We start from the raw sequence: 26,614 nt of genomic DNA on the forward strand, positions 1-26,614 counted from the left end.
TGTTTTTAGCAAATTGCAGAGTACAATACTTATATATATGTCCACATGATGGCACTGTTGTGACACAATGAATGCATCAAAGGCTGAGCTCAGTAAATAACACTGTAAGTGCATTACTGACATTAGGGTCATTCCAGACAAACTGAAATATATGCTGTCTAATCTATTGCATGGAAGACACAAACAGGGATGAAATGAATGTCTTAATCTGACTCTCTTTACCCAAGTTTTCTATGGTATAGTAACGCTGCTTATGGTCCACACGGACCGTCTGTGCATGAGGGCTCCCAAGACCATAGCCAATTGCATATCCGCGGACGACCACTTGGTGCTGATTTTCAGGGGGTGTCCAGCTCACCACAATACTTGTAACTAGTGGACGCACATGTAGAGAACTTGGCATGTCTGGGACACGGGACTCTATGGAAGAGAGAGAATAAAACGACTATATGTTAATAGAAACATAAATCAAGAAGAGACACATTAATAAATACCAGACATAAGCATAACAGAATCAAAATGGACCATGAAAAGTACAAATAGGAATAAAGCAAGACTGTTAACAGTGAATTCAAGAAATGGATTAAGTTGAGAGGGGTAAACACATTATCAGGAAACAGATACACAGAACCATGGAGTGAGCTCTTCCCAGTTTACATTTGTTTGCTCGTTTCTGTGCGGACATGTCAGGGTAACAGCAGTCACAGTATGGCATGTGACCACACTGTTGGACACTGCTAAGAACACTATCAGTTCCAATATACTGTAGGCCAGTGGTAGCCAACCCTGGTCCTCGAGAGCTACCAACAGTTCACCTTTTCCAGCTCACGTAGCAGGTGCACATGTGCAGTTATTACTAACTGTCACGTTTTAAAAGAGGAGACCTGGAAAACGTGCACTGTTGGTAGCTCTGGAGGATCAGGGTTAGCTACCCCTGCTGTAGGCTATAGTCAATAGAAAAAATAACTTTGCACAATGTGGCTAATTCAGACCTGATCGCTGCTGTGCGTTTTCGCTCAGCGTGCGATCAGGTCTGAACTGTGCAGGCACCGCAGTGCGCCGGCGCATGCCAGAGATGCGATCGGCATCTCAGCCCAGCGATCGCCTCTGCCTGACTGACAGGCAGAGGCTTTCGCTGGGTGAGAGGGGGCGGGCCGTTGGGCCGCTGTTTTAGGGGCGCGGTCCGGGCACGCCTCATGCGGGGGCTGCCAGGGAGCTACTTGCCAGGTACAAAAGCATTGCCGCTGTGCAATGCTTTTGTACCTGTGCGGGGGAAGGGGGGACCAGAGCCAGACATGCTGGGCGTACTAGCCCTGTGCTGGGCGTCCCCCCGCATGTCTGTGAAAGTGATCATAGATGTGCTCAATTTAGCACATCTACGATCAATTCTGAATTACCCCCCATGAGAACATGTTAAAAGTCAATCACCACACCAAAAAATATTTACGTTGCAGGAAATCCTTTGCTGAGTGTTTCCCCACTCCAGTCCATTTCCAGGTCTACTCAGAATCACAAGTGGAATAATAAGTACCAACTGTGGATCTTTTAAAACAGGGATGGGGTACCTTCGGCCCTCCAGCTGTTGTTGAAATACACATCCCAGCATGCCCTGCAACGGTTTTAGCATGGCCAAATAGCAAAACTGTAGCAAGGCATGCTGGTATGTGTAGTTCAACAATAGCTGGAGGGCCAATTCCCCACCACTGTTTTAAAATGTGTCAGTCAGTAACGAACACACCTGTGCTCCAGCAAGGAGATGTGAAAAACATGCACCATTAGGCTTCCCCAGTACTGAAGTTGGAAAACACTTCCTTTGCTAATAATCAGCGGCAGCTGCTGTCCTTGGTCTGCAGTGCCAACAAAAGTCTGTAGGGGGGAGCTGGCCAACAATATGAACATACATGTGAAGTTGTATGTAACATATATGTGCTAGCTTCATTCCTCTGGGATGAGCAGCTGCCCCACGCATGGAAGACAGGAATACACTGCTCAGCCTGTATATCTTCAATAAGCCTGCCCCCAGACTCCCATTGGCTGGTTTCACAGGAGGATAGACAGGCTGAGCAGTGTATGCCTGTCTTTCGTGCGTGTGGCGGCTGCTGATCCCCGGGGAGGGAAGCCAGCACATATGTTACATACAACTTCACATATACGTGCATATGTGCTGCACAAACAGGGATATCCCTTTAACTTGGACTGTTGGGGGTGCCTTGAGGAACGCATTTGGGAACCACTAGCTTAGCTACTAGAATTCATAGACTGCATGTGAATAACTATTAGAGCACAATAAAACACACACAAGAATATGGTTTTGTTAACTGCATGCTTCCATTAAAAAGAAAGTTAAAATCTCCCCAAGCAATCTCACCATCTAGATCATTTTCAAAGGTCTCTGCAGCAACCCATTCAGTAGCTGGTCCACTACCATTAACAGTCATGGCAACAACCCGAAAACTGTATTCTGTATCCCGCTCCAGTGCTGGAGGGAAATGGATGACAGTGTTAGAGACATCACACGGCGACAGGGACGGCAGATAGAAGTGACCTTACTCACCAGTAACAAGCTGTGATAGCTGGGTGTCTACAATAATCTCATTTGTTTCAGTCTTCCTTGCAGTCTTACGGTAACGTAGTTTATACCCAACAATCTGTCCATTCTGAGTACCTAAAGGCGGGGGTTGCCACTGAACCAGGATGCTCTATTAAACATAAAAGGAAACATTTTAGAAATGCAGCAGGGGCTGCTAAATGTACTCACAAATCATGTGAAGTACCATAAAACACAGAACTGTAATGTAATAGTTACCTGTGAGCTGCGCACTTCTAGGGTCAGGTTCTGAGGCGCAGCACTAGGCACTGGAAATGAAGAAAATGAGGAGAAGTTAGTGGCGGAGGCAGAGACAAGCAAAGGAAGGAAAGAGTAGGATGAATCATAAGAAGAGGAGGCCACATACCATCCGATAAGGTCCTGATAATAACATCCTGTGTTGATACACCAGACCCATGTTTATTAAACGCCACCACTCGAAATGTATATTCTGTATATTTCTTCAGTCCGTTCACAGTATATGTAAGCCCGCCCACATCAATGTCCTGCAGGGTGAAAGAGGAAGGATAAAGCACCACATAGATCAACAAAGTCATTAGCTTTCAAGCTCTCTAGGAGTGGGGGCCTGTCAGCAATGCATTATACTAGACTCAACAATTTTATCATTGTCAAAATCACTGTTGTCACTTGATATAGAAAAGTTACGTACAGTAAATAGAATAACATAGAAAAGTGCTAATGATACAGTCTTTTCTCTTCATAAGTGCAATAAAAGGAGGCCACTTCACTGAATGTATGACTTTTTGTAAAGGTTCGCAAACTATAACTGTGCGCAAAGAAATTTCCATTTTATGGCAAAAAAAGGAGAAACCAGGATATTAACTGTTGGTGTTGTCACTGAGACACACAGAAGCAGGTACCATCAGCCTCAGTTCTGGAAAACCGTAAAGCAGACAACATGCCCTGGAACTAACAGGCTGAGGAGTAGGTAATGGTGCTGGGGTCTGCTTACCTGCTCATTTCCAGCTCCTCTGTCCATATAATAAAGTTTGTAGTTCTGGATTTCCCCATTACCAGAGAGAGGGGTTTCCCAGCTGACACTTACAGAAGTAGGAGAAATGGAGGTAGCCCTGAGATTTGGTGCTGGGCCAGGGACTTGAACTGTAAAAAAACAAAAAACTGATTTAATTGCTGTATTGCTCTATTTAAACCTCACTGCAGGATATTAAGTCTTGCTTGCGTAGGACAATGCCTATAGTTATTTAAATGTGCAGAGTATTACAAAATATCAAGAAAAGTAGTTGGTTACACTGAATTATTATTTTCACCATCCAGTTTCTTACCCTCAGGTTGAGTCTCCACCTTCAGAGGTGGTGAACTTTCACCAGCCCCGTGGCTGTTCTGTGCCACAACACGAAAGTAATACACAGTTTCTGGCAATAGGTTCTGGATGGTGACCTGCAATTCTCCTGGGCGACTGGTGTTCTCCACACGCTCCCTGCAATTTATAGATGGTAACAAACAGCTTACATAACCTTGATCACTGGGCAGATCAGAAATCTAAGCTCTATAAGGAGGAGAAGTTGCATTGTAAAAAAGTTAAGATCACAGTTAATATTAACACTAAGCCAGAAGAGTGATCTGATACAGTATAGTGTACACTACATGAATGCATTTATTTATGTTACTTTGTATAATTGATGTCAGCTGTAACAAGCAGTAGAGCAGTCTTAAAAATCAGTAAAACTAAGAAACTATGCCTGTTCATAAATGCAATTCAACATCTGGTAGTAAACGTGGGAAAGGCTCCCAAGAGGTGCCTTAATGCACAATGAAGACCCCAAATTGTCTCGTAATCCCTAAGAATTAGGTGGTGCACAGAACATCTCTGACAAAGTATCTGGCCCTAGAAGAACAACCAGGTAAGGGATGCAGGTAATCTGCTGGCTGTCGGGATTCCGGTGGTCAGGATACTGACGCCGGAATCCCAACAACCAACAATGCCAACAGTTGGAATCCCTGCGCACAGTTGCTATTCCCACTCGTGGGTGTCCACAACACCCAGAGAGTGGGAATAGAACCTGTGGTGAGCACATAGAGTCCTTAAGGGGACTCTTTGCGCTCATCCCGCTGCTGGCATCCTGGTGGGTGGGATGCCGCTGTCGGGATACTGACCGCAGGCATCCCATCCGCCGGGAATACATATGCATTCCCAAGGTAATACCCCTATCAGACCGAAGCCCCGACTCTGACCTGGGATACTGAACATGGGTCAGAGCCAGGGCTTCACATTACTTACACCGCCTGGATGGTACCAGGTCGTCTCCATTAGTAAAGGACGCTTGGAGATGACATCTCCAAGAGCCCTGAGCCCACCAATCAGGAGCTTTTAGGGCATGACCAGGGTCTGCCTTTCAGACTGTAGTCGATCTGGGTCGGACCCAGGAACACCTCGGGTCAACCCTTTCACGCCGGGTTACTCCAGAAATAACCCGGATCATAGGCTTGGTGTGAGAAGGGGTACAAGATGTTCAAAATCGCAATAATGTGTCAATCTTATGGATTGTTGCTCTGTGTTTTTTTGCATATGAAAAAACAATAAAAATTATAGAATTTAAAAAAATAAATAAATAAAAATCGCAAAACTGCCATTCCAACCTCCAGGTAAAGACCAGAGAAAAACCCTGTAACTCTGTCAACAAATGTCCCCTAAAACAATATTTGCAAAAACTCCCACCAAAATCTATCTATACTATGCATTCAAACAAATGTAATCGGACATATTGCAGGTCTGAAAATAGAACTGTATATCAAGACAGCAGAGGGGCACAGGGTGCACAGCCTAATCAGGGGGCACAGATGGAGACCACATTCTTTCTTTATGGAATTTATTGTACACAAATCCTGTTATGCATAGGCACACTGAGGACCTGCATAACAAAGGCAGGAGGTTGGGCATTACAGTGAAAGGGCTACCAATGAGTCTAAAGAAAAAGGCTACCAAATAACCCATACCAAACCCTTCAGTATAATCCTCCGCAGACCTGAAGACAGCGCAATAGATTTTGACAATGGTAATTTATAATGCAGTATCATATGCTGTCTCCAAGACATCATGGGGTATATTCAATTGCGGTCGAATTGCCGAAATTGTCGAAAAAAAAGTCATTTTCGACACAAAAAACCTGTCGAATTTGATTCGACAATTCAAAACAGTACTTTTCAATAAAAAACCTGCCGTTTCATTTTCGACTTTTTGCAATTCGACATTTTTTCAATTCGACATGTCTGCAATGTTAAAATGCGGCTTTTCGACAAAAGTATATTCAATTGAAGAATATCGATTCGACAACAGTGCTTTTCGACAGTCATTTCGTCAATTTCATTCTGCCTCATTTTTCTGTCGTGATCTAATAACATTTTTTAAAAACATGTATTTTTTGGTGGTTTTTTTTATTGCTAATAGCATATTTATTTATATTAGAAGGGATTATCTACTTGGTTTGTCTACTTAGGAGCCACAAGTATTATTTAATCGATTTTTTAAAAGAATATTATTTTTTTTTACGAACTACAATAATATGGAGAGATCAGTGCATCTTTTTCAGTTGGAAGGGGTGTTGAAAGTGTTAAAATTCCTGAAAAAAAATGCGTGGGGTCCCCCCTTCCTAAGCATAACCAGCCTTGGGCTCTTTGAGCCAGTCCTGGTTGTAAAAATACGGGGGAGAAATTGACAGGGGTTCCCCCATATTTTAACAACCAGCACCGGGCTCTGCACCTGGTCCTGGTGCAAAAAATACGGGGGACAAAATCCCCAACTAGTCACCCCTGGCCGGGGTACCCTGGAGTAGTGGGGACCACTTAAATCAAGGGGTCCCCCCCTCCAGCCACCCAAGGGCCAGGGGTGAAGCCCGAGGCTGTCCCCCATCCAAGGGCGGCGGATGGGGGGCTGATAGCCTTTTGTGACAAAAAAAGAATATTGTTTTTTGTAGCAGAACTACAAGTCCCAGCAAGCCTCCCCCGCAAGCTGGTACTTGGAGAACCACAAGTACCAGCATGCGGGGGGGAAACGTGCCTGCTGGTACCTGTAGTTTACTACAAAAAAAATACCCAAATAAAAACAATACACACACAAACTGTGATAGTACAACTTTATTACATACATGCACACCAACATACATACATACTTACCTATGTTGACACGAAGAGTCGGTCCTCTTCTCCAGTAGAATCCAGGGGTACCTGTAAATAAAATTATACTCACAACAATCCAGTGCAGATCGGTCCTCTTCTTTGTAATCCACGTACTTGGCAAAATAAAAAAAACAAAAAACACGACCCACGCACTGAAAGGGGTCCCATGTTTACACATGGGACCCCTTTCCCGGCTGGCGGGACCCCCCGTGACTGCTGTCAAAGAGGGTCCCTTCAGGCAATCAGGGAGCACCATGTCATGGCACTCTCCTGATTGGCTGTGCGCACCTGAACTGTCAGTCAGGCGGCGCACTCAAGATACAATGTAGCGCATAGGCGCTCCATTGTATCCAATGGTGGGAACTTTGCGGTCAGTGGTAGACCACAAGAGTGACCCCACATAACCTCGCGGTCTACCGCTGACCGCAAAGTTCCCACCATTGGATATAATGGAGCGCCTATGCGCTACATTGTATCTCGAGTGCACCGCCTGACTGACAGTTCAGGCGCGCACAGCCAATCAGGAGAGTGCCATGACATGGCGCTCCCTGATTGGCTGAAGGGACCCTCTTTGACAGCAATCACGGGGGGTCCCGCCACCTTTCAGTGCGTGGTTTGTGTTTTTCGTTTTTTTTATTTTGTCAAGTACGTGAATTACAAACAGAAGAGGACCGATCTACACTGGATTGTTGAGAGTATAATTTTATTTACAGGTACCCCGTGGATTCTACGTGGAGTAGGGGACCGACTGCTTCGTGTCAACATAGGTAAGTATATGTGTATGTAGGTGTGCATGTATGTAATAAAGTTATACTGTCACGGTGTGTGCGTTGTGTTTTTTTGGGGTATTTTTTTTGTAGTAGAACTACAGGTACCAGCGGGCCCGTTTCCCCCCCGCATGCTGGTACTTTTGGTTCTCCAAGTACCAGCTTGCGGGTGAGGCTTGCTGGGACTTATTGTTTTTTGCAGCAGAACCACATTCTTTTTTTTGTCACAAAAGGCTATCAGCCCCCCATCCCTTGGATGGGGAGGGGGGGACAGCCTCGGGCTTCACCCCTGGCCCTTGGGTGGCTGGAGGGGGGGACCCCTTGATTTAAGGGGTCCCCACTCCTCCAGGGTACCCCGGCCAGGGGAGACTAGTTGGGAATTTAATGCCACAGCCGCAGGGATCGGTATAAAAGTGTCCCCCGGCTGTGGCATTATCTCTCTGACTAGTGGAGCCCGGTGCTGGTGGAAAAAATACGGGGGACCCCTACGTCTTTTGTCCCCCGTATTTTTTGCACCAGGACCAGGTGCAGAGCCCAGTGCCGGTTGTTAAAATAATATGGGGGAACCCCTGTCAATTTCCCCCCCCGTATTTTTACAACCAGGACTGGCTCAAAGAGCCCGAGGCTGGTTATGCTTAGGAGGGGGGGGACCCCACGCATTTTTTTTCAGGATTTATTGAACACTTTTGTGCCGTCCATGAAGTTGAATCCAGGCCGCCCACTATTCATCAATTGGTCCGTTTTTCGACAGCGGGACTGTCGAATCCGTTATTTATTGAATATGTCGAATTCGGGTCCCGGCGGGAGGGTTTCGCCTGTCGAATTGTGTCGAAACCAAAACGGTCGAATTCCAGCTGGAATTTGACCGCAATTGTATATACCCCATAGTCAACATGTAAAAAGACCTTTAATCATTTACAGTTCGATGTGATACATAGCTTAGATAAGTAGCAATTCAGGTATACTTACCCTTCCGGCGATGCAATCCGGTATCCAGCAGTAAATTCTTCTCCAGCGGTCCTCTCTGCACTTGCGCCGGCATCTGAGGTGCCAGGAGGCTGTAGTAGCTGCTGGGTGGTCAGGAAGCGGAGCAAGCGTAGGGTGCTGGACAGAGAGCAGGGAAGCACTGAGCTTCCCTGCAGTAAAAACACCGCAGTTCAGATTACGCTATTCAGAGAAAGTGAATCTGAACTCCCTGGAGAAGCGGAAAGCTGAGCTTTTTGTTTCTTCATGAATCGCACTCACCATACTAAAATATGGTGATGTGATTCAGCCATGGAGTGGGGGTGCCACTGGAGAAGTCTGGCTTCATGAATAGCCCAAAGTAGAGAAAAGCCTTGTTTTCCGCCGAAGATCATTGCTGGAACCATCAACAATGGCACTACATAGTATATGAGCGCTTTAAAACGGTTCTAAAACTCAGGCTCACGGAAAGAATAACTCAAAATGGGATTCAAGTAAACTCATAAAAGGTTTAGCTACAGATGTGCCTTCATACAGATGTAGCCACACGCATCCATGATTCAATGCGTACGCATCACGGCACTGATGGCACTAGTGAGTGAATGAGATGCGCGTGTGTTTACTCACACGCACGCCACAATATACAATAGGTGACAGACAGGGTGCGACTAGCTGCAGCCCGGCAAATAATGCAGTATGGCCCAATGCGTATACCCGTGCATACACATCTTGCCAACAATGACAGTGCCTACATCTGTACATCATTGCTGCAGTCACCCCAGGTCCTGTGACTCTCTGCTAGCGTCAAGTGTCTTTTTGTCAAAAATGCAGCTAGGATGCACCAGGAGACTGGGCTGATTTAGATAATATGTGACATTTGTATATCTGTGTATGATTGAGTCTACAATGTAGCAGCCACATTTTTTTCCATTACAAGTTCTGTTCCATATACACACAATATACAAGTGTCATATACCAAATTAATCAGCACAGTCTCATTGTGCATCCTAGTCGCATTGCGAATAAGAACATACTTTCTACAAAAAAAAGAAAAAGAAAAAAGGACACCTGACGCTAGCACAGGACCTGGGACCCACTTAAGCAGGGAACTTAAGCTGCGTGGTGTATGGGGAAAGGCACAGCTCTTAAATGCTACTGATCTGGAAACTAACAAACATTTTATTATACAACCCCACCTCTAGTATAACTTAAAAAAAATATATATATTAATATCATGGAGAAGTCAGAGAGTTTCGGGCATGCAAATGTTTCACATACATATATCAAGTATGCCTAAGCCCTTGGTGAAGTAAGCACAAAGCAGCGTTCCAGTCAGTAAGATGACAAGACTCACCTGTTCATTCCCTCTTTGCTGTAATAGACTTGGTAAGTGAGATTTTCTCCATGAGCATCAGCAGGCACACGCCATGTCAGCTTGATGAAGCGCGTTGACACCAAAGAGGCCACGACATCCCGCGGAGAAGAAGGAATAGGGCCTCCTGGTGTGGCAGCTACATGGTGAGCAGTGGCACGGGTCAGTGAGGGGTCAGGAGAGGTTGGGACGGTAACACCTTGACGAAGGCAAGTGGAAGGGGGATGGGGGGAAGAGGAGGACAAGCACAGGCACACACGACACGAAAAGCGAAAAACAAGAACAGAAAATAAACAAAACAAACAATGCACAGCCTCCATGCAGACATGGGCCACCTGCCAGCGAGTAGGACACCACTAGCAATAAGGAGGTCAAGAGGCAACTCTTTAGGGCTGTGAAAACAGACATATCGGACCTTGACCCCTCATCACCTTCATAAGGTGGACCTCTGGCTGGCTGTGCTGCCCACTTACATGCAAAAAAACAAACTGTTTGACAAAGGGACCAACACCGCACAGCCACACTGCAGGTCCCCTGGCTTTCAAATGGTCAATTTACTTAATATAGTACACCTGAAAAATAGTACAGTCCTCCATTGTCCATTGTATAATTAACAGCCAGTGTACTGTAAAAAACATTAAATCTAGGATGTATAAAACACTGCTTCCATGTGCAATTATAATAAACTCTCTTTGTTTTAAAGAGAAACATTTGGAAAGTCTGTATGAGGAATGTAGAACAAGGAGGACTGTATCATGGGAAGTCACATAACATTACATGCATAACTATGAACTTATATGTGGAAATGGAATTTGATATGTAATGACTGTATTCTTAGGGCTAAAATAAGTTTTGTATATAGGGTATTGATAAGTTACAGCTTCATAGCCACGACTATTGACAATTCAATTATCTTTATACTTTGGAGTAAAATCTGTAAAATCTGATTTAGTTAAATTTAATAAAGGATTACACCCTCTATCCCACAGTCATGGGCTCTTTCCATGACACAGAAAGCAGCAGGCTACATGACGCACAGAGAGGAGGATGCTGTGCAGGGGGCTGTGGAAGCCAGGATCAGGAAGAGACTAGGTGGGGAACATCAGAGTGAGGCGTGGGTCACTGGAGCAATACTCTGCAGGTGGGGCTATCAGGGAAAGGCTATGTCATCATTCCAACTAACAAAAAGGTCACTGACACAATGGCATAATGGAGCCAATGTGCATAATAACAATAAAAGAGGTCACCAGCACAGCCTGGATTATTAGTTATGTGGTAGGGTGAGGAGGATGCAATCATCATCTACATAATTTGTACTGGGAAGGACTGCTTAAATGGAAACTCTGGAGGGGTAGGGTGGGGTGGGTGTGTTATGTTTACAAGCCACACTTACCAGGTTCTAATATAATGAGCTGAGCTGCTGCCTGCACATTTCCCACCTCATTCTCAGCAATGCACTGATAAAATCCCTCGTCTGAGTACACCAGACCAAGAACTTGAAGATCATGATCCTCCTGAAGAACAGAGTAGAGTTGTTTAGTTGTACCCCATCTGCTCTAATCTCCATATCCAGGCAAACACTGCGCTCTCTTTCTTCCAACTCCTAATCAATAGGCTATGGCTGACACCACATACTTTACCATCTCCTAATTCTCATCAGTTTCACGTCTAAAGCCACTGCAGACTAGCAATGTCCGGAGGAATTTATAAACACAGTGCAAAGAACAATGATGTGCTGTAACCCATAGCAACTAGTTTCCATTAGTTTGATTCTGCTATGGACATTAGATTGTTCTAACGTAATTAATGAACTTAAATAGCTCTACATTCAAAACACAATCCTTCACTGACTCGAGTTGTCCTCATCTATAATACACAATCAAACACAATCTTTTTCATATCTAAAATGTGTATATAATAATTACTTGACATCTAGCTTTGTGCTTTTAGTTTGAATTTTCTCAATAACTACATAAAATGTACATCAGGTACAACACTTTCCTGGCTGCATACCAACTAATGCTTCCAGGTGTCTATATGTAGATGGTCTATGTGTGGGAGTTATGCTGCAAGCCCACACTACACCTTAACACCACCACTGTTCACTTACCACTATTTTGAAGTAGTCACTAGGGATGACCATGTCACCATTCTTCACCCATTTTACAGTTGGAGTGGGTTTTCCACTCACCTCACACTCAAACACAATGTCCATAGATTCGTGAGCATGAGTGTTGGATGGCTTGACATGAAACACAGGAGGCACTGCAGAAAGGCAGACAATTTACTGTATGTACATGTTTTGATTAACTACTAGAAATAGTGCTATAGAATGGTGAGCATAATTTATCATTAGTGGCATAGCTGAATCGTATGCTATGCATCTTAGTTTCCGATCTAGGGCCCCAAAAGTCACTGAGGAGCCTACATTACCCAATCTAATGGTTTTTTTTTTTTTTTAACAACTAAAGGGCCAGATATATTAACCAGGAGAAGTGACAAAGCACTGATAAGTACAAGGTGATAACGCACCAGCCAATCATTACAGATTTGAAAAATGACAGGAGCTGACTGGCTGGTGCGTTATCACCTTGCATTTATCACTGCTTTATCACTTCTCCAGGCTTAATACAGCTGCCCCAAACTGTGGAAAGGTGTCCAAATTATTCTCATCTAGGGTCTCATGAGGTCTTACCCCAGCTCCAATTAGTGGGCCACAAAACGAAGGTCTCTACTCCATAAAAGGTACAGACTATAAGGCTGTTCTGCACATGTACTGTACCTAGTTTCTTTATAAGGGGTTAAACTTTGCTGAATGTAAATGAGTGAAAGAATGCAATACACAGACATCATTAATGCACAGGAAGAGTAAGGCTATACAGTTACACGCCACCCTGCCTGATGTGGGAGATATAATGAAACACAGGTGTAGCCGCAAACCATAGGGGACATCCTGAGGATGCCTCACTAACAAAACCTCTGTGTGAGAGGGAAGGGAGCGACCTCATTTATTTCCAATTGCCCCTCTTATCACCTGGAAGGAAATGGGACAGGCCCCGCGGGAGGGCAGCATTACATCCCTGTCCACACAATGGGATGATAAATTTGCCACCCAGTCATGGGCAGAATTAACCCATTCTGTTCCATAGTCATACATTTCTGCCATTTTGCATAGTTTATTGTATTCCTATATACTATGTATTACTTGGCTCATGTTTAATGCACACAAAAAGGAAACATAGGTTGATTCAAAACCAATATAAAAAAAAACCCCTAAATTTTTACATAACAAAATATTACAGATGACAAGTGTTAAAGTAAACTATGTGTAATGCGGATACGAGTAATATTTTTAAAGAAACTGTCACATATGGACAATCTGCATATGGTACAATAATACTAGCTGTATAAATCATAACAGTTTTATACAGGTGTGTGATGAAACACTGCTAAGATTTCAAAGTGAATTAAATAATATAACCAAAAATAAATAAAAAAATAAATAAATAAACATATACAGTAGTATCACCTATCTCCCTCAGTAGTGGGTACAGCCATTTACCAGGTCACCAATACAGAGAGGCAGAGACATGGCACAGCTTAAAACATTCTCTGTAGGGCGCTGTACAATATGTTGGTCCTAATTAATTGGAGAATAATAATATTATTAATAAAAATAGGTTTAATTTTATTACCAATACCTTGTATAAGGATCTCAGCCTGTGCATGAATAGTCTGGTTTCCATTGTCTGCTGTACATGTATAGATCCCAGCATCCTCCTCTGTCACATTGCTGATCTGCAAGCTGCCTCTTGCCAACAATGCCAATCTGTCTGAGCTGTAAAGGGTAGGTGCAGTCAATGGAAGCGTAAAGTCGAATCATCCAAATATGCATAGCACTTAACAATGTCAGTTACATTATAGACGTGATCTCAGTAATATTGATCTTCCTACATTACTGGAATCCAGGCAAGAATGGAACTCTGTGTCGCAGAATCTCTCACTCTCTCTACAGGGTGCTAGTGTTATCTTGGCAGACACAATTCCATACATGCTACACTGGAGAACAAACAAGACAAAACGGTCTCTCAAAATGAGAACAACCACTAGAGATGTTCAATAACATGTGACATGATGGGACAACAAAGCATATGAGTATTTAATCAAAACAGGTCAATACCCAAGCACCTGCAAGTAGGCATGGAAGAGATATGCGTATCCATTACATTTTATTTTTTTTGTTCATCAGGGTGACAAGAGCAAGAAGTTGCTTAAACAGACCACAAAATATGTTCATATGTCCCTCTTACGTACGTGCAGTACTTCCAGTACAACCAATTACACAATTGCAGTCAATGCTGACCAGTATCAATGATACTTACAGGCTAATATAAGCAGAAAGCCAACTTGATGCCACATTAGTAAGATTTGTGTAACTTGCCGTACTCAGACACTGCATTCAACATGTACTAACTTGCATTGCAACAAGACAATGGAGCAACCTGTAGTGCGCCAATTTGGAGTAATTGGAAAAAATCTGTCATCGTTACAGTACAAGATGATAGATCATGTTTCAATAGCAATACCAGGGGGGTGATGGAGCAGGTCATCTTTAGGCTTGAATTGCACTGCATGTTATATTAATAGAAAAGACACCCCATGTATTATATTCCAGGCCTAAACAAGTTGGCAAGCAGCAGCTTGAAAATAAAGTCCACAGGAAGGAACCATTCCATCACCTATTCAAGGGCAAAATACAAAATCCTTGTGTGGTGAGTCAAAGATTACAATTTTTTTTTTATTGAATCAATAGTTTTTATTGAAAAGATAAACATTTTTATGGGCTACAGAACGAAGAAAAAAGGGGGGGTGATACATCAATACAATGTAAGGGTAGGTATGGTAGGGATATAGAAGAATGAGGAAGGGGGGGGGGAGATTAGGGGTCCAGACTAGAATTGGAGGAGTGTTACATCGGAGCCTTGTATACATAATACATCAGAAAAGTTGAGACATAGAAAAACTGTACATTGCAGTAAGGTAATAGTGGCCTAATCCTGTTGGACAGAAGTTATAGGTACGCTTTAGAAGATGGTATTGGGGGGAAACCTAGTAGGGGTCGACTCTTAACAGGGAGGGGAAGGTGTAACTGCCTAGATAATGGGGGGTGTAATGATAGGTGTTATGATATAGTTCAGACATTGTCGGGTTGCTCGGATGGGCTAAGTGGGGGTGAGGTGGATTTATGAAGATATTGAGACCCTTCATTCGAGGAAATAAAGGTTTGCCACGCGAGCCAGCGCGTTTTGAGGGAAGAGTAGTTGAGAGAGGAGGAAGCTGATTCCGTCTCCATATGGAAATGGTGGTTTATCTTATGTATAACTCTTAGCAGGGTAGGGGGTGTGGATTGTTTCCACATTTGGGCTAGGTTTGCTCGAGCGGCTATCAGGATGTGGCCCAGGATATATCTGGCAGATGGCGATATTGAAGCGGGGACGACTTGTAGTAATGCTAGAGTTGGGTCTGGAGCTAGGTGGGTGGACAGAACTTTGTTTATTAGCTCAAATACATCTAACCAGTATTTAGTGATCTTTGGGCACGTCCAGAATATGTGGAAGATATGTCCTACCGAGCCGCATAGTCTCCAGCATTTATTACTGTGAGAGGGCCAGAATTTGTGAATTCGGTCTGGGGTTTGGTATATTCTGTTCACTAGTTTTATATGCATTTCAGTGTGGTTTAGGCACTGGGACATAGAGTGCGAGGTTAAAAAAAACTTGACGCCAGTCGTTTGGGGATAGGGTTTTTCCCAGGTCCTGTTCCCATTTCTTTTGGGCGTTTGATTTGGAAGGGGAGGTAGGGGTTATCCGAAGTTTATACCAGTATGTGATGTCGCCTTTGGAATCCGGTAAGGAGAGACGGGAAAAGAGAGTATGTGAGGATGTGTGGAGCGTTGCGTAGGTAGGAGGGATCGTCTTCCACCAGTGTGCTACTTGCATATAGTGGAAGAGTTCTGTAGCTGGAAGTGAGTATTGTGACTGGAGAGTAGAAAAAGGTTTTAGAGAAAGTCCATCGAGGAGGTCTCCTAGGGATAACACTCCTGCGCGTCTCCATTTGGATAGATTGAGATGTGGTATCATCGATGCTAATGTGGTGGTGGATATCTGGGAAATGGGCGATGTTAGGGAGGTCGATAGGGAGTCCCAGGTTTGTAGAGCAGCTTGCGTGGAGGGAAGGAGGGACGTTTGAGTAGGTCGGAGCGACTTTGGGATACGGAAAAGGTCAGCTAGGGGGATTGGGTTTGATCGAATTTGCTCCATCTCCATCCAACCAGTGTGCAATCGGGTTGAGAAATAGTATTTAATGGGGGCTAGGAGGGAGGCTTCTTGGTATAGAAGAATATTAGGTATATTAAGACCACCAAACGCTCTTGGCAAGGTCATTCTTGAAAGAGCCATTGAGGGTGGTTTTGCAGACCAGATATACTTAGACATGATAGAGGAACAGGTTTGGATGGCTTTCTTTGGGAAGGGGTATGGTATAGTGCGGAAGAGATACATTAGTTTAGGAAGTAGGGACATTTTAAATGCCGCCATTCGTCCTAGCCAAGAGACCTCATAGGATGACCAGGCTTTCGTAAGTGCTTCTAATGCCTTTATCAAGGGGGTTAAGTTGGCAGAGAAGGCGTCTGTAGTGGAGGTAGGAATGTTGATACCCAGGTATTTAATTGTATGAATTCGCCAGTTATATGGAAAGGAAGCTTGGAGTGCTGGGGTGGAGTGAGATAAATTGAAGGGAAGGGCGTCTGTTTTAGTAGTGTTTAGTTTATAGTAAGAAGCGAGGCTGTAGGCATCTAGGACAGAGTGTAAGACTGGAAGCGTTGTAGTGGGGTTAGAGATAAAGAGGAGGACATCGTCTGCGAAGAGGCTCAGTTTATGGAGGGATGAACCGAACTGAATCCCCGGAATGTTGGGATTGTCTCTTATTTTAGCTGCCAGGGGTTCAATTGATAGGACGAAGATCAGGGGGGATAAGGGACAGCCTTGCCTGGTGCCATTTGTAATAGGGAAAGGGTCGGATAGGAAGCCTCCACTGAACACCCGGGCCGTGGGGGAGCTGTATAACGCTAAGATAGAGGATAGGATACGATCCCTAAATCCGAATCTAAGGAGAGTTTGGCGCATGTATGTCCAGTTTAATCTGTCAAAAGCCTTCTCTGCGTCTAATGAAAGCAAGAGAAGGCCCTGGTCTCCAGATAGGGAGTCTATCAGGTTGAAGACCCGACGTGTGTTGTCAGACGCTTGTCTCCCAGGGACGAAGCCAGTCTGGTCCGGGTGTATCAGTGAGGGGAGGAATTTGTTAATGCGTGTTGCAATCATTTTGGCATATAGTTTGATGTCGCAGTTTAGTAGCGCTATTGGTCGGTAGTTGTGTACATGGGCGGGGTCTTTGCCGGGCTTAGGAATAGTAACAATACGCGCTTCTAAGAGTTCTGGGGGAAGGGAGCCTCGATCTGAGAATGTATTGTATAGCTAGGTCAGGAGGGGAGAAAGGACGTCATGGAAAGTAGTATAGAAGTCAGAGACAAAGCCGTCTGGGCCGGGGGCTTTATTCCTGGGTGTGGATTTAATAGTTGTAGAGATTTCATCCGCCGACCAAGGGGCATTCAGAGAGGAGAGCTGGTCCTGTGTAAGAGTAGGGAGGGAAAGGTCATCTAGGAAGGACGAAATAGACGGGGGGGAGGGTTGTGGGGTGGAAGGGTCATTTGCTAAGTTATATAATTTGGCGTAATAGCTTGCGAATTGGTTCGTTATATCTTTGGGGTTCAAGATCTTTTGTTTAGTGGGAGAATAAATACATTTAATTCTATTTCTGGCTTGTTGAACGCGAAGTTTGCGCGCAAGCATTTTGCCAGCTTTATTTCCTAGCAGGTAAAATTTGTGGCGCATTCTATTCAAGGCCGCTTGGGTGCGTGCGAGGAGCAGCTTTTGTAGTTGACCTCGGACATTAGAGATCTCAGTTTTAAGTGTTTTGGAGGGATGAGCCCTATTCTTAGTTTCAAGGTCTAACAGGTCATCCTCCAGAGTCTTCTGCTTTTGAAGGGCTTGTTTTTTGAGAGTGGCGCCGGCCTGAATGGCGGCTCCACGGGTAACGGCTTTAAAAGCACACCAGTGATTGATAGGAGAGGTATCTTGGGGGGAATTAGTGGTTAAATAGGAGTCAATAGAGTCAGAGATTATTTTTTTAGACAAAGGGTTATTTAGTAGGTAGGGATAAAGGCGCCATTGTCGGGGAGGGTTGTAGGTGCCCTGAAGGTTCCATTTCCAGAGAACTGGGGCGTGGTCCGACCATGTGATTGGTAAGATATCTACGTTATTAGTTCTCTGGAGAGACCATTTATCACATAAAATCAGGTCTATTCTGGAATAGGAGTTATGGACAAGGGAGTGAAATGTGTATTCTCGACCTGAGGGGAATTGTGTCCTCCAGACATCGTATAGATCGAATTCTGCAAGCAGGTTGCGGAAGGCTAGGGAGGGGCCAGAGATAGTGGTTGGAACAGGCTGGGGGAATTGGCGGGACTTGTCCAATTTAGGGTCCAAAACAAGGTTAAAGTCACCCAAAACTACCAGAGATCCCTTTAGTGCATTCCGTATAGTGAGGAATAATTTTCGCAAAAAGGGGACCTGGTTAGAGTTAGGTGCGTATAGGGATACCAGGGTAACCGGTTTGTCATTGAGGAGGCCAGTGATAATATATCGGCCATTTTTGTCTGAAAGTTGAGAGTGTAGGGAAAAGGAGACATTTTTGTTAAAAAGGATGGCTACTCCGTTTCTTTTGGATGGGCCATTAGCATAGTACCCCACTGGGAAATGGCTATCTTTAAAGAGGGGGGGATTAACAGAAGAGAAATGGGTTTCTTGTAACGCTACGACATCAGCTTTTTTGCTGGTGGAAGAAGGAGAGGGCCAGCCTACGTTTGTTGGGAGAGTTCAGTCCCTTGACATTGAGAGATATAAGGTTCAACATTGGAAACCTATATTAGGCATGAGAAAGAGGGGTCTATGGAGATCTATTGGAGCGTATCTGCTCCGAGTGCTAATAGGCAATGGTAGCCAGGGATATGGATCGAGTCTGGAGCTCGAGGAGGGGGGGAGCATGCGGGAGATGCATGGATCGGGTTTAAAACAGGAGAGGAGGAGGTAAACAACGAAAAGAAAAGGTCCGGTATATTGGACCTGCATGACTACTGCAGGGGAAGGGGAAAAAATTTGGGGGAATGCAGTAGTGCAGAAAAAGGTGAAGGCGGGCTGGATTAACCAGCGCCGCCACTCCAAAACAACTTCTGAGAAAGTAACCTGAGGGCGTGAGCATCTATTGTGGGCTTCTCTAATTAGGAAACATGTGCACCCTAGGGCAAAAGCAGGTAATTAGTAGGTGTCAGTAAATAACCGGGCAAAGTGTCGCCCCTTAAAATATAACAACAGTTGAACAACATGTGAGGGAGTAACCCTGTAACTTGTAGACCTAGAAAACAAACTTATATTAAGGCATAACATGGCATTTGTAGAAAGGAGCATAAAAAGGATATTATCAACTCCCCACATTAGGGGGGAGGAGGTCTACAGCCTCCGTGAATCGGAGGTTTTGGTGCATGGATTCCGAAAAGACCCAGCTCGGCAGTCCAGTGATTCAGGTGTTCGTCCAATCATGGCTGACGTTGGCGGCACGCGACGATGTAGACGGCTTCGAGATGGAAATGTCCCAGTCCATCAATTTCACACCTGCATCTAGGGAGGAAATTATGTAGGTCGAGTCATCATACGAGACTATCAGTTTAACTGGGAATCCCCAGCGGTAGTGGATGTCGTGGGATCTCAAAGCAAGGGTGATAGGGGTAAAAGCACGTCTCTTTGCTATGGTAGCGGCAGAGAAATCTTGGAATATCTGAAGTCCCCCCAGAGTGTCTGAATTTTTGGATTCTCTAGCGGCCCTCATAATGCGTTCCTTAACTGGGAAGAAATGGACTCGAAGGAGGGTGTCTTTAGGAAGGTCGGATGAGACGGTTCGGGGTCTGGGGAGGCGGTGAATGCGGTCAATCAGGAGTTCCGAGGCATCCGCCTTTGGGAGGAGTTTCTTGAATAAGACAGTGGCGTAGGCTTCCAGTTCAGAGTTGGTAACTGAGTCTGGGATGCCTCGAATTTTGATGTTGTTCCGCCTTGATCTGTCCTCCATATCTGCCAATTTGGATTTGAATTGATCCAGATCTTGTTGTTGGCGATCGTGAGATGAGAGTAGGTCGTTGTGGGAGGTGACCAATTCCTCCATCTTGCGTTCCAATTGATCCGTCCTGTCTCCCAGAGCTACTAGCTCAGTTTTGACCTCACGAATGGCAGAGGTCAGATCTTTAGAGAGTTCAGATTTGAAGGCGGAAAGTATCTGGCAGAGGGATCTCACGGTTAGGGGGGCATCCGACTCGCAATCTACTCCCGATACTGAGAGAGCTGTGGACAGGACACTAGATCCCAAGGGTCCAGTGTGGCGGAGGGGGAAGGAGCATTTTGTAGCGGGGAGATTTGAAGGGAATTTCGCGAGGGGTAGGCGACTTTCGGGGGAATTGTCTCCTTTTTTTTTGTAGGAGCCATTTCTCGTCAGTAGCAGCGCACCTAGAGTTCTCGGAGAGACGTGCTTCAGGGGAGGGTCCAATCAGCTGGTAATAGTGAAACAGGGGTGCTCAGTCACATTGATGGATATTACGTGTTATTTAGACAAGCATGAGTGGCGGCAGACAGGTTAGAAAGCGCTCACATTGTGGAGGTCACTGAGGTCATAGAGCCGGAGGGTGTGAATGCAGGACCAGATCTGAGCTGGGCGGGATGACAGTCAGGCCTGATAATCCAGAGGAGTAAGGGATCTGGTTTTGTCCCGAGGGTGGTGCGGCAGGGGTACTGGGAGTGCTTCTGGCCTCCGATCTCGTGGGGTCTGGGGTGGTCTGTGTGTTGGGTGCGGGGTATGGTGTTCGCCGCACGCAGCCACTAAAGCTATTCCGCCGACTTTTCTCTGGAGTAGGTGCTGGCTTCAGGGGTTAGTGGGTTCAGCCCCCCTGATGTTGGGGTATGGGGGAAAGCTGAAATGGTGGCTATGACACCTTGCAGAGTGAGACGATTAGAGGGAGAGATGGGTAGGACAGCTGGAGGAAGTCCTCTTTTCGTGGGTGTCGCCCGCCGGCTGACACTCCGCCAGGTTGCTGCGGCTGCTGTATCGCCCGGGTTCTCTCCGGGCTTCTGGACGTGCAGGTCCAGGTGTGGCTGTTTGGCTGGAGAGGTCAGGGGTGCCCGGGAGGTGGGGACGGGGTCAGGTATGGAGGATCACGCGGCGGGTTGCCGAACGACTCAGTGTCCCCTCGGTGTGCGGGTCTCCGGGGCCAGGTCACCCTGGACGAGCAGGAGGCGAGGCGGGAGGCAAGTAGGGTCAGCAAGGTATGAGCCGGCTGTGTAGTGTCGTGCGGCGCCTCTTACCTCCGGTCCGCAAGATGGCCGCCGGCAGCAGACGGGCGCGGCAGGCAGGCACCCGCGGAGAGTTCAGTGTCGGCTGGGGGGTTGAGCAGCGGTCCCGCTGAAGGTCTGGCCGGTGCCCTGATCAGAGGTGGTGTAGATCGATGGCGGGCCTGGGTGTGGAGGCACGAATTCCCGTGCTACTTCTGGGCCGTCACGCGAGTCTGGAGCTCGGAGTCTGGCAGGCTCCAAACTTGAGGCCCCGGTTCTAATCTGCGGAGTAGGCCGCGGGCAGAAAAGAGTCACAGCGGCCTCCAAATTGAGCCCCCTTGACCAGCATATATTCAGCAGCTGTAGGATAGGTGTTTTGGGGAGTTCAGGAGAGGATTCACCTTGATAAAAGGGTTTATATGCCCGCTATTGCAGGAGCTCAGGAAAAGTTAGACCTCTCTCTGCAGTGTCTAGGTCACGCCCCCTATTTTTTTTTTATTTATTTTTTTTTTTTTTTATTAACCCTGTGACACCAACTGTCAACATGGAGGAAAAAGTGTGATGTCTGGGGTTCTGTTGCTGGATTCAGAGTCGGCAACTTGTACCAACTTACTTGCACACTGAACCAAAAGGGTTGCCACACTATTTGCAACATCCTCTGGTCAAGGTAAAGAACAGGACATTAGACATCAAGTTATAGAATGGCCAGCATAGTCTCCAGACTTAAACTCCCTAGAGCTGGTTTGGGTTGAGTCGAACAGAAGGGTGAAGGCAAATTAACCTATAAGTGCAGCACATTTATGGGAGCTAACAGTAATGGGAAGAACATCCTGAACAATATTTGATTTGCATTGTAGAAGGAATGCCACAATTGTGTTCAGTGGTTATATTCGCAAAAGGTCACTGCTTTGAAGAGTCAGAAATTTAGATTATATTTTGTTAGACAAAATATTTTGTATTTCTTTTTTTAGCTCCAATTGTTTATTTGAAAAGCCCACTAATGGGTAAAGCCATGTTGCAACATAATTTTGGTCAAATAGCATGCTCTTATGATTTACTAACAAACCCGAAGAAGGCCCAATGTATGTAGATTTTGCTATACTGTAGGCTTACACTCCATGCAGACTAACTGTAATAGAAAAAGCATATACTTTATAAGGATAAAAATGTTCACACTGATGAAGGCTTTGAAACGGCTGGTTAGAGATCATCATTGCTGAAGGGTACAAACTTTTTTAGGCTTAAAGCTGTGGTGAGCTGATAAAGGCCACTCAAATGATCACCTAGACTACTATTAAAGCAAGTAGCATATCTAAGGATTACAGGGGCCGATTCAGACCTGGTCGCTGTGCTGCTAATTTTGTTGTCCTGTGATCACATAGTCGCCGCCCAGGGGAGAGTAAATTCGCCCCATGCAAGTGTGCGCATGTGCACGTTGTGCGAAAATGTCCCTCAGTCAGCTGACCGTTTGCAGCTCACTTACCATCGAATGCTTTTCCAGTGTGTGCAGTCTGTGTGCAGTCCAGGACTTACTCCTACAGTGCGAAAAGAAAAGGCTGATCGGGGCCGGAGCGGACGTCACACACCCTTCCAGAAAACACTTGGGAACACCTGCGTTTTTCCCGACACCCCCAGAAAATGGTCAGCTACCACCCACAAACGGCCTCTTCATGTCAATCATCTTGCGAATGGCTGTGCGATCGAATTTTCGCACAAGCTTGTCGCTGTTTGGCGATGCGCATTGTGATGCATACGCAGTCAATCAATAATCCCCCACTGTGCAAAAAAAACGCACAGCAGCGTTCAGATCTGAATCGGGCCCACAATCAATATAATTAGTTTAAACAGAAGAGGTTAGTGTTTTTTTAATCCTAAAATATCTTATGGTCCTCTACACTTGAACTTTTTTCGTGCAACAAATTACATCGGATAGGATACAATAAGTTAGATAGCTACACTGCAACGGTTTTATGATGGTACTGTGAGACACGTGTGCTCAAACTTTGTGGTATGTCGTTGTACCAAAGCGCATAAAAGGTCTACTGTTTACTTGCATACTTCTGCATGACAGACGTGTACACAGAAAACTGCCATTTGCTGCACAAGACTTTGCCTCACAACATAAATCACCTGAATAAAGTTGGTAATAGGAAACCTGGATAAATAGACATTTAATGCTGTCATATGAAGAATATTTTGCCTTTAGGACTCCATGGAGTTGAGAAAAATTCTAAGAGCCTCGGCCAGTGTTATTTGTAGGAATTACCTGTACAACTTGTGGAACTCTCAAAACACTTTTTGTACAATTAAAACAGATCAGCTGCCTCTATGAATAAATTACACTGGAACGAACAAATAAAGGGGAGACCTACCAGTGCCATCACACACTAACATAAATCATTAAACAACACCCCCCCCCCCCGCGCGTTACGTTTGCAAAAACCCACAATCACCACCATCTTGCTTGCAAAGGTGTCATTCGCTTGTGTAAATGTTACACCATTACCAATGAACCCTGTTACTCCAAAATAATGGTGTATGCACACAGGGACATTGCAAATATACAACTGCAAAAATATACAAAAGGGCATTTGGTTTTCCAGTTCCCAAAACATAATGGTCATAAACACAAAAGCACATGACCCCACTATGCTGTAAAGATACAGGGAAAAAAATCCTACACTACTTAAGTTACACCTGGAAACAATAATCCCAAGAATATAAAAGTAGTGTAAGAATGTTTTAAAGTTCCTTGATCACCTCATCATGAAGGGTAAATGGCCCTAGATCTTCGCTCTGTTGTCATGTTGTGTGGTGGTAATGCACCAACCACAATCAGCGGCACACAACATAACAAAAGGTTTCACCATGTTCACTTACTCAATGATTACTGTAGATACTATCACCAGTATTTGTAATGCACATTATATTACCTCCCAAAAATGATTTCTTCTTGCTTGTAACTCCAGCGCACGTCAGGGGTGGGGTACCCTGATATAACACAGGCCAGAAGTGCGGTTTGGCCAACAACACTTGTGAGGGTGGAAGGTTGGCGGATAAATACCAAGGAGCGATCCTCTCCAGTCTCTGAGGAAAGCAGTGTCAATTCATATGAGAGAGAGAGAGCGAGAGAGACAAGTGATCAGTGTGGAAGCACATTAATGACCATTTACATAAATAACCCACACAGGCTTTGGGTGCAAGAAGCATGCCCACCACTGACTCACTTCAAAACGGGAACCGGTCTCTAGGTCGACAAGACTTAGGTTAACAATAAGTAGGTCGACATGGTTTCTAGGTGGACAGGGACTCTAGATCGACATGTACTAGGTCAACATGACAAAAGTTCGACATGAGTTTTTTTCATTTATTTTTTTTTGGGGGGGGGGGGGGAACTTTTTCATACTTTATGATCCACGTGGACTACAATTGGGAACGGTAACCTGTGCAGAGCGCAGCGAGGCACCTTGCCCAAAGAATGGTGAGCCATGCGAGGGGACACGGTGCACTAATTGGAGATCCCGGTCACACTGCGAAGAAAACGACACCAAAAAAAACAAACACAAAAAACAACCTCATGTCGACCTAGAGTCCACGTCGACCATTAGTGGTCGACCTGTCTAATCTATCTAACATAATACGCCCCTTCAAAATATTTCACCCTTATGGCATTGCCGATTCTATTGCACATAGCTCTGCACTGTGGACATTATTAATGCTCTAACACAAGCTGCTTCTACACACAGCCAGAGCTGAGAAAATAAAAACAAATTCAATATAATAGCTGCCTACTCCCTAGTGAAATTAACTTAAAAGCATTGTAACCCTTACTGTTACAATGCTTTTATCTGTCATCTATATAATAATTATAGTTGTACAGTAAAGTAGGCCATTGCTGTATCTTGCAGCTCTGTGTCACTGCAAGTATCCATTCCATATCTGTGCTGCATTTTTTTGAGCAGTATATATAGTATTACAGTGCAGCATTCTGGTGACTAACAGTATATAGTTGTACAGTAGGCCATTGCTGTATCTTGCAGCTCTGTGTCACTGTATAGGAACCATCCAGATAAGTAAATAAACAAGATAGTCCCTCGTCTGGAATAAAGGAACATCAGTATCCATTAAATTAGCTTCCAGAGACAAGATTCCTGTGTGACCACCAGGGCAGATACACCAGTACTAGAACTGCAGAAGGAATCTGTGGTGACATTGCTGTGTTCAATCACTTCAGGACCAGGACTACTTTATACTATTGGGGACAAAGACAAATCTTACATTTTTGCCGTAACTGTTTGTTGCATAAAGTGGTTAAAGGTACATTTTACATGTCTTTCCCTGCACAATGGATTGTGCCGTCATTTAGTATGAAATTATATAGTATTTTCTTCATTATTATAAAATAAAGAATGAGCAGCAGTCAGAGCAGGGGTGATACGCTGGGTCCCTTTACCAATTAATGTTATATATCCATCTCTCTTTTTAAAATTTCTAATTGTTATTCTGTTATTGAATGTTTATGCAAATTATAGTTACATCCTATATAATAAAAGGCTAATGCTGCTCCTCGCCATTATGGGGGGGAATTCAAGTGCTTTGTGCACCGGCAACCACTAGATGGCGCCCGATGGAGCAATTTAAGTGTTGCTCCGTTCGGGCACACACCGACGGCGTCGTTGACATTACTGTTATGTTGTTCCGTCATTTTGACGGGCTGGTAACTAGTATATAGTACATGTGTGCATTTTATGTGAGAATGGCCATGGTACCTATTTGCTTCTGTCAATATACAGTATGCAATGTGAGCAACATTACATCCCTAAGAGGATCATGTAATACCCATGACATGTGGAAGTTGTTAAATACTTGAGTGAAATATTTTTGTCTAGCTTTACCTTGAAGGATTTTGATCTCCGCTTCCTCACTGTACTTCAGGGCTGCCCCACTGCCCACTCCACATCGGTACACACCAGCATCACTCTCATTAGCATTGCTTATGATTAGGCTGCCATTAGACAGCATTACGACCCGGTCATCCAGCTCTCGGAGAGATCGGTCCTGCTCCCAGTGAACAAATGGCACCAGTTCAGGACTGACATCACAACTTAATACCACACTGTCTCCAATATATACTGAGGAGGCCTCTGGCTGGCTGGCGAATCGTGGAAGGCCTACAATAACAAAGTAAGAAAACCACAATTGAGAAACAAATATGAAACAAAAAGTATGCTGGAAGTTAGGACATCTATCTACACAATCAAATCAAATCATATAGTATCTCACA

At 44.8% G+C, this 26,614-nt stretch overlaps 1 protein-coding gene across 12 annotated transcripts in view; it reads right to left on the reverse strand.

Moving 5' to 3' along the window:
• NEO1 (neogenin 1) overlaps positions 1–26,614 on the reverse strand; it is a 243,252-nt gene that overhangs the window by 43,833 nt on the left and 172,805 nt on the right. For 7 of the 12 annotated variants that reach the window (XM_063926474.1, XM_063926473.1, XM_063926472.1 and 4 more), the window contains exons 3-15: positions 26,226–26,501; positions 24,264–24,417; positions 13,546–13,682; positions 11,955–12,109; positions 11,238–11,358; positions 9,827–10,043; positions 3,892–4,046; positions 3,561–3,709; positions 2,955–3,093; positions 2,807–2,856; positions 2,555–2,699; positions 2,369–2,479; positions 223–420 (exon numbers count right to left, since the gene is read on the reverse strand). In XM_063926474.1, coding sequence (XP_063782544.1) covers positions 223–420; positions 2,369–2,479; positions 2,555–2,699; positions 2,807–2,856; positions 2,955–3,093; positions 3,561–3,709; positions 3,892–4,046; positions 9,827–10,043; positions 11,238–11,358; positions 11,955–12,109; positions 13,546–13,682; positions 24,264–24,417; positions 26,226–26,501 — 2,007 coding nt within the window. The remainder of the gene's footprint in view (positions 1–222; positions 421–2,368; positions 2,480–2,554; positions 2,700–2,806; positions 2,857–2,954; positions 3,094–3,560; positions 3,710–3,891; positions 4,047–9,826; positions 10,044–11,237; positions 11,359–11,954; positions 12,110–13,545; positions 13,683–24,263; positions 24,418–26,225; positions 26,502–26,614) is intronic. The other 5 variants (XM_063926482.1, XM_063926481.1, XM_063926480.1 and 2 more) reach the window with 1 other exon arrangement.

The sequence above is a fragment of the Pseudophryne corroboree genome, chromosome 6 (assembly GCF_028390025.1).
Source record: "Pseudophryne corroboree isolate aPseCor3 chromosome 6, aPseCor3.hap2, whole genome shotgun sequence".
NCBI lineage: Eukaryota > Metazoa > Chordata > Amphibia > Anura > Myobatrachidae > Pseudophryne > Pseudophryne corroboree.